Source organism: Opisthocomus hoazin, chromosome 1 (assembly GCF_030867145.1).
Source record: "Opisthocomus hoazin isolate bOpiHoa1 chromosome 1, bOpiHoa1.hap1, whole genome shotgun sequence".
Classification (NCBI taxonomy): domain Eukaryota; kingdom Metazoa; phylum Chordata; class Aves; order Opisthocomiformes; family Opisthocomidae; genus Opisthocomus; species Opisthocomus hoazin.
Window position 1 is genome coordinate 105,791,747 of NC_134414.1, and position 8,541 is coordinate 105,800,287.

At 42.3% G+C, this 8,541-nt stretch overlaps 1 protein-coding gene across 4 annotated transcripts in view; it reads left to right on the plus strand.

The window, feature by feature from the left end:
• The window catches only part of ERG (ETS transcription factor ERG), a 146,340-nt gene extending 142,584 nt beyond the window's left edge, over positions 1-3,756 (plus strand). For all 4 annotated transcript variants that reach the window (XM_075431955.1, XM_075431969.1, XM_009932652.2 and 1 more), the window contains one exon: positions 1,316-3,756. In XM_075431955.1, the coding sequence (XP_075288070.1) occupies positions 1,316-1,836 (521 nt within the window). In that variant the 3' untranslated portion in view covers positions 1,837-3,756. The remainder of the gene's footprint in view (positions 1-1,315) is intronic.
• The last annotated feature ends 4,785 nt before the right edge of the window (positions 3,757-8,541 follow it).

The window sequence follows — 8,541 nt, forward strand, 5'->3', positions numbered from 1 at the left end:
GCTTATTCAAAAATTTGTGTTTTGTCCAGTGCTGAAATGTTTATTGATTTTTCAAAGCCTAATCCTCTTGTTATGTTTCTTGTATTAAAACTTGCATGCCTTGCTCATACCATGGATTTTTTTGTTTGCTTGTTTACTTAATGCATGTTAATGGAACAGAAGAAATTCATTAAGGACAGTTTGGATAAATATAATTTAAGAGAATATGGGTTTCACTTGCACTGAAGTATAAACTGCTAATGGATTTCAGATGCTACTCTAGTTTGATATTATAAGTCGCGACTATAAGCTTTCTGAAGAAAAGCTTGTTTATTATACCCACAGATCTGGTTTGAAAAAAAAAAGAAACCCAACCGAATGCTGGTCAGGGATGTACTTAGAAGTTAGCACATACAAGCTGGTTGGCAAATTCTGCTGACATTGTGCTTGTGAAACAGATTGCCTTGCAAGCTGCTTCAGCTGTATTTTGCATCATTTCAGTGCTGCTCTGTTAAGAAATGCTAAGCTTTTAACATGAATATCAGTGGCAAGGCCCTTTGAAATCTACTTTCAATTGCCTAAAATGGTCAAATTTTGTTCCTATAACTCTGGGCAACACACTTCTGCAAAGCCGACAGCAGACTAATTATTTTCTTTTTAGGATTAAATTGGCAGAGGAGTGAGAAAAAAACAACAACTTTCTAAGTCTCAACTTCAAGAATCATTTAAACTCATTTGACACAGAACAATTTCAAGAATGTATTTAATGGACCTTTTCACTGTTCTTGCAAATGTTTTGCCCAATGGTTGTATTCAGTGCAACAGCAAGCTAATAAGTTTCCGTTCTGCATTTCCCCAAATGCTGCAAATGGATGATATGGTTTGGCAGGAGCCCAGCTTTCTCTAAACTTCTCCATTTTGTGTAGGCTTATTCCATAGCAGAGAACATTTAGTTGCAACATAATGCTGTGAGAACAAGCAAAATGTTACGCAAGTGAAAGCTGTTTGTCCTGAACTTTAGAGATTAGTTTCCTAAATGAGCGCTGTATTATTTCCCCATCAGTTGTCTATGCTGAGTGACATTAGGTAACTATTAAATCTCCATGTAATGGCATTCTGCCACTCAGAGGAGGGAAGAGATGACACATTACCATTATTTCTGCTCTTTAGGATTTCATGAGACAAGGCTGGGAGAAAGGGGACTAGTTAAGAGTAGGAAGTAGGAACCAGCATTGCAACATTTCCTAATGGGGTCCTATGTGAGAGATTTGAAAAATTCATGTCCTAACATTGTTAGTCACTAGTCCTGACTTTTCTATTTCGTTTTCCCCTGCAGGGAGCGGGCAGATACAGCTGTGGCAGTTCCTGCTGGAGCTCCTCTCGGACAGCTCCAACTCCAACTGCATCACCTGGGAGGGCACCAATGGAGAGTTCAAGATGACGGACCCCGACGAAGTGGCTCGACGCTGGGGGGAGCGGAAAAGCAAGCCTAACATGAACTATGACAAACTCAGCCGTGCGCTTCGCTACTACTATGATAAAAATATTATGACTAAGGTTCATGGTAAGCGCTACGCCTACAAATTTGATTTCCACGGAATTGCTCAGGCTCTCCAGCCTCACCCTCCAGAGTCGTCCATGTACAAATACCCGTCAGACCTCCCCTACATGAGCTCCTATCATGCGCACCCTCAGAAGATGAACTTTGTAGCTCCTCACCCCCCTGCTTTGCCCGTAACATCATCCAGCTTTTTCGCTGCCCCTAATCCGTACTGGAATTCACCAACCGGAGGTATCTACCCCAATACCAGGCTGCCAGCTGCTCATATGCCTTCTCATCTTGGCACCTACTACTAAGCAGGGGAAAAACAAAACACCAGAAAAAGCAAAGAAAGACACTTCTTGCTGGGATACAGTCCCTGATGAATTGCAATGAACTCTATTGGAGTACATGTATGAAAAGTGCCTAAAGAGACAAGTGAAGGTTTGGCTGGGAAAAAACATGTTAAAAGATAGATGTCAAAAAGACTCTTTGTAGTAGGGATTTAAAGGAGGTATTCAAGAAGTATTAAGATACTAAAATGTAATGTATATGGGCATCGACTCTGTGGACCAAACAACAATGGACTATTGTAGGTAAAAGCATGAAATGATAAGAAAAACCTACAAAAGCTAGTGGTCTTAAAAAGTTGATAAGCTTATGTGTAAAGTTTGATATCTTGCTAGTGCAAAACTGGGACTGTACTACAGCAATATAAGGGTAAGTCTATAGTGACCTAGCATACAATATATGAATCATTACAAAAGGGGGGAGAAAAGGAAAAAAAAAAGGACAAAGCCCTACCTGTATGTAAAAAATAGAAACATATCAACAAAAGAGACTGGTTTAGTGTGGAAGCTGATTTGGAATATAACAACATTGTTTTAGTTTAATCAAATGCGTTCCATTCATCAGAGTGTTACCAGCTATTCAAACTGTGAAGACAACCCAAACTTTAAGATTCCTTGACAGTATTACAGGAACCCTGAGCCAAACATTGGAAATGAGAATGTGCTGACGGGCAAGTGTATGACTGTAGATCAGAGGCCTGCACCTGACAGGAAGCAGAAAGGAGAAGGAGGAGGACAAAGGTGGTGAGAATGGGAGAAAAGAAGCTTCTTTACCAGTAGAGACTGAAAAGACTGATAACTTGGTAGTGTTGGGACTATGAAGAAGCACTCGTTTGGACTTGTGAAACATATTGCTCAGTATCATACCGTTCCCAGTATTACAGAAGGAACAGACTTGATTTTATAGTAATTAAAAAAAGTAAAAAAAGGGAAAAGCAGAAGAATTCAGAAACCAGAATATGCATCTCTTTTTAAAAGAAAGTAAAACTGGAATTCTGTTTGATATTTAAAAGTTACCAGTTAGAACCTCATCGTTGTTAAGGGAGTTTGTTTTCTATTGGTTAAAGCAAGAGACAACCCCTGACTGCCAAAATCAGAAATCATCTAAGTATTTTTGTTAGGCGGGCGCCAGTTTTTCTTTATCGAGTCGCGAACGCTGTGCGTTTGTCAGAATGAAGTATACAAGTCAATGTTATTTTTTCCTTTTTATATAATTATTATATAACTTATGCATTTATACACTACGAGTTGATCTCGGCCAACCAAAGACACAAAAAAGGGACAATCAAAAATATTGTGGCCTTGAATTTTAACTCTGTATGCTTAATGTTTACATTATGAACATATTAGTACTTAGAATGCAGAATGTATGTAATAAAATAAGCTTGGCCTAGCATGGCAATTCAGATTGACACTGTAGTTTGCATTTGCATTTACATTTTTAATGCCTGACACACCTATCGGATCTCCTACTCACCGTGTTAAAATATGCTAGGTGTTTTGTTTTAAAATTTGGTTTTGTGAAATCTGGCAATCATGAAAATGTACGACCAAAAAGGAATGCTTAGCCTAAGTTGAAAGTGGACAGGTGCTGTGTACCTTCTTTTCCGGACAGTTCTGCGAAAATACTTGCAGCCCTTCTTTAACAGTGCCTTGTCATTCTTGTCCTGATCTTCTTTTGCCCAGAGATTGCAAACATGCCCAATTCTTTGATAACTTCACAACCAAGATTGAAAATGAAGTCTAAAGAAGGCCTCTAAGGAAGAATACCAATACCCAGAAATTATCTTTTGTTGCCATCAGATTATGCGGCATAATCACAGCCTGAGATGTGTTTTCATACTGAATCATATGTTGAATTACCGTGCCCCCTTGCTATTAATACAGACTGTATCATTATTAGTAAATAAAGTGAATAATGAAGAGCTTCCATTATTCCTCACTTCGGAATGTAGTGTATGGTAGCTTGTTAATTTGTCATTGCAGTCCATCCCGGCTGTTTACAAAGGGCAGAATGTTTTCTTTCTGTTCTAGATTTAGAGGCTTCCCACACTGTACCCTGGGCCCCAAAACTACATCTGGTGCCTAATGGCATGGCTCCATTTTTTTGCAACACCAGCTGAAGAACTGGTCTGGAAAATCAACACTGACCTTTATGAGTGGCTCTCCACAGCAGGCAGTGTTTACTGCAGAGACCCCAGACAGCTCAGACCTCCAACTGTATCCCTCTTTTTTGCTGTTCTTTTGTCTCTTTCCCAGACAAAATGGGTGTGGTTTCAGGTTTTATAGCAAATGTTCTGCATACCCGTTTTGTGGAGCGTTAACTGGTGCTGTGCAATGGGAGCCTACTTGCCAGACTCCCATGTTATTGGTGTCTCGGTGGCAGTTTGTAAGCACAGGATTATATTACTAATGTTTGCGACCTGAGCAGTGGCATCGTAAGCCTTTTGATCTTTTGGGAAATAAGCACTGTAAGTCCGTATCTCTTAAAAAATAAAAACTCATGGAAAGGTTAGAAAAACTGAACTCCTGGAAAAGGTTAGTCACTATTTTAGAAAGTTATGGCAGGCACACCTACATGCTGACTATAAGAGTAATAGTTTGTCTTTCAGTGGAAATACATCTACAGATGCTTGCTATCTCCTTCGTGTGTACTTCCATATCAAAAAATGGTAAGTGTTTTGTTGAACCACCTTTTAATTAAACACTTAGAAATCCAGATAAAACAACTGTCTTTGTTTAGATTGGCAAGGTCGTGCCTGGAGGCCTCCAAAGCATCCCCAGTGCTCACAGAGCTGCCCGCAGGATTTCCAGATTGTGTTGCCTGGCTGCTATCATGTGCAATGGGAACAACATCCTGATATTAAAAGAAAGGGTCCAAATCCTGGGACAGGGATGGAGTCACAGCAGATGGTGTGATGGAGACCCCTCATGATGAAGAGCAAAATCCTACAGTAGGCCATGGGTAGCTAGCTCACTGGTGAACCAGTCCAGGACAACCATCTTAGAGCTACACCTTTCCCCAGGACCAACTCACGGCTTTCCAGGAGCCTTGGAAAACATGGATTTTGCAACCCTGAGGATGAAGAGGAGAGTGAAGGATGGAGAGACCCTACTGCTGCTTCTTTGGGATGGGTGGCTCTGCTGCTTGCAGGGCCTCCCTGCCCCAGGGGCAGCAGCAATCCCATGGGGTCTTCTGCTGGAGGGCAAGGACCAGCCCAGTGTCCTGGGGCACTGGCAGAGGCACTCAGGTGGTGGAACCTCGGTAGCGTCTCTGCTGCTCACTGCCTGCTGCCCAGTCTGGCCCTGCTACTGGGAGCCAGGAAGACCAGAGTGAGGACAAAGCTTTAAGGGCTGGTTGCAAGTTCAGACCCTGACAAGGGATGGGCCCAGTACAGCCAGAATGCTCAAGGAAGCTGAGCAACTCTGCGTCCGTATCATGAGAGACATTCACATAAGGCTCAGCCAGACCCCCATACCTCGGCTGAACGTGCTGTGCCGTCTGTTTGCCATTTAAGTACCTGGATGCATGGACAGCATGGCCCTGATGAGACCACATTTGTACAAGTTGGTCATCTTGATAACTTTGGCCCTTTGTTTAAATTAGGACTTCTTCTAAAGTCGGTTGTCAGTCAAGTCTCATGCCTTATTACAGCACTCTGAGGACTGCTCTGAAAGCAGAAGCTTTATTTTTCCTGAACTTTAGAGATACACATGTGCGCTTATCTTTCACCAAGAAACACACATCTGTCTGAGAAGCTACACTGTAACATGGGAAGTGATGGTGAGAAAAGTTTTAAAAGTAAAACTAGGAAGCTCAAGTTTCACCGTTCTCAATCACAATATTTCCCCTGATGTTAATTTGGTTTTAGTGAGTATATAAAAAATGCCTATGAAAGATGTATTTTACAACACTTGTGTTGTGAGTCTCAAGGGAAGAGCAACAGAGGTTAGGACAGCACAGCACTAACTGCACTGAATGCCTTCATTTCCCTTCTTCATTCAGAAGAGTCCGCATTGGGTACATCAAATGCCGTGTGCTTTTTAAACTGTCTACAGAAACACAGGCATCATCAGTGATTTAGACTTCCTTCTGCAAACTCTTCTCACTCAGACTGTTTCTTACACCAGCTAAAAACTAGTTTTAAAATAAATTTTTAATTACAGATGCATTAAAGAAAGGTAAAAAACCCATTCTACCTTACATTATACGCTTAATGATCCCATGATCTTTTCCTGTGCCATCTTCTCAAGTTTTGGTCGCATGAGAGCAATGGCCCTGAGAATAGTCTTCGCTTACTTAAATCACTGGTATTTCAGAGTGGTACCTCATCCGTCCGGAGGATTCAATTAACTTGTGCCTGAATTTTAACTGCCTCCAGAAGCAATCCTGATGCAACACCAGTGCTTATTTCCCTATCTGGTCAGTTGAGGGAGCCTTCGGATATCTTCACAGCAGATCCTGCCTGCCTTTGGGACCTACATTAATGGAGATTAGGTGCTGCCATGGAGGCTCACAGTGGACTGTGGCTCACCCTTGGGCTTGGCTGGGACCTTGCTGACCATCAGCAAGACAAGACCTTTCATGAGTGACAGGTAACGACATGGCAGCAACGCTTGGTGGAAAAAACAGAGCTCCCTTGTGCTGTCTTGGTCAAGATACTTCTTTTTTCCCCATCAGTGGAGTGGTCAAATCCCTTGCTGAGCTGAGCTGCTTGGAGAGCCCTTCCTCATCAGGGCTTGGCTAAGACCTCACAGCCCTTGGGCTTCAGTGGAGGCCACCCTCCAGCATTTGGCATTACACTGAGAGAGGCAGGGGCTAAGGAGTCCATCAAGCCTCCCTCTTGGTTAATTAGCACTATGGCCCTGCCTCCATTATGAACACTGCATATACACATGCCTGCTCAAGGCATGAAGCTCTCAGCTGTGCAATCCTTCATGCCTCTCACCTGCTGGTTATGTCCTGATCTCTGTGCAGACCGTACGAGTGGGTCACACCAGGATTTCAGCAAGAGAAAGCATGAAGTCTGGATAAGCCACACCATTTTCAAGAAGCACATGAGGCTGCTCAGAAGGCTGTCCTGGCCTCCTTGCTTGTTTCCAGGCTTCAGCTGCAATCTCCAAAGCGGCTTGGCTCCACCACTGCCCCTTTGGTGGTGTGACCACTCCTTCGAGGCACTGGCACCTGAGACTATGTCAGATGCATGACCAGTGAGAGCGTTGCTTGTAGAAGGGGGACCACCTGGTGAGCTGGTTAATGAGGATATTAGGCCAACTGGAATGTGGAAACTTGTTTCAAAATGCAATGGCCATCATATTGTTTGAAAAGGCACATATTTTCAAGACAACTAACTTAACCAACCAGGCTGCTTAGGCTAGGAACTGCCCTGAAATGTACTTTTAAATCACTGGAGTGAGGACTTCTCAAAACAAGGCTCAGAATATTTCTTGGGTTGTTCACCAGAATCTTGGGCCATATACATTTTCTAAAAGAATAAGGGGCAGAATAATTTTCTATGCACAGTCCTAGAAGAAGTAGTGAGAAATTCTACTTGGAAACCCCATCCACTCCCCCTCACTATTACAGAACTATTTACTATCGTATACTTACTGATGCTTCCTTAACCCTCTTCTCATTTGAAATGGTCTCAACTACAGGGTATTTCCACCCATTCCCTTAACACAGATGCTAATACATCTCATTGTCAGAGAGGTTTTTTTTTTGTTTTCCTGCTAGTTTTGTATTTTGCCATTTCTTCTGATTATGCTCCCCATACATCACACTCCAGAGTTCCTAGGCTGCCTCAATATTTACGGCTTTCCAAATATTTGTAGCTTGTTATCACACTCCCTTTGACTGGATGTTAGCCAAGCTTAGACGTATTCCACTTCACAAACCTATCCCTCTGCTTCTCTGATAAATGTTAATGGGCCTATCTTTTTTTTTTTTTTTTTTTTTTTTTTTTTGTCTCTGCACATGAGCAGGCCTCATGTCTCCTGCTCTCTAAACCATTTCCATCTATGAGTTCTCTGATTGCCACCTCCTTCCTGCTGGAGTCTATGCCTCTCTCCCTAGTCAAGCAGTCAAAGTGTTTGTAGCCTCCCCTGGCTGAAAGGTCTTCCCTGAGCAGCTAAAAGACCCTTCACCCTTTCAGCTCTAAATGGACTTCCATGTTCTTCTTTGTTTGGAGCAGTTTCTTCCTCATGAACTAAAAAAAAAAACACCCTTCCTCAGATCTCTCCACGAACAGACCACTAGGAAGGCTTTCCAAACTATTGTTGTGAAGTTGCTGCACTAATTCCAGCAGCTCATCTTGCCCAACTGTGCAATGTTTATTTTGGCCCTGTTCTGTCTGTGTCCTGGCCAGGCTAAAAGCTGCTTCAAGCAGAAAATGCACATCCACAGAGCACCCAGCAGTGTGTTGCTGCTTAATATTAGATAATCATGAGTAACATTGCCAAAAAAAAATGCCTGTACATTTCCAATTTTCTTCGTGATGAAGGTGTCACTCTTCTCCACTGGTAACTTGAAAGCTGCTCTGCAAAAAATGGATACAGGTTCTTAAAACAGGCACAGGCACTTGGGCTAAATGATTGCCATGGTCCTTCTAAGCTTCAAAGCAGTCCTAAAAGGATATGAAAGACAAGTTTTAAGTTTTAGACACATCTTTC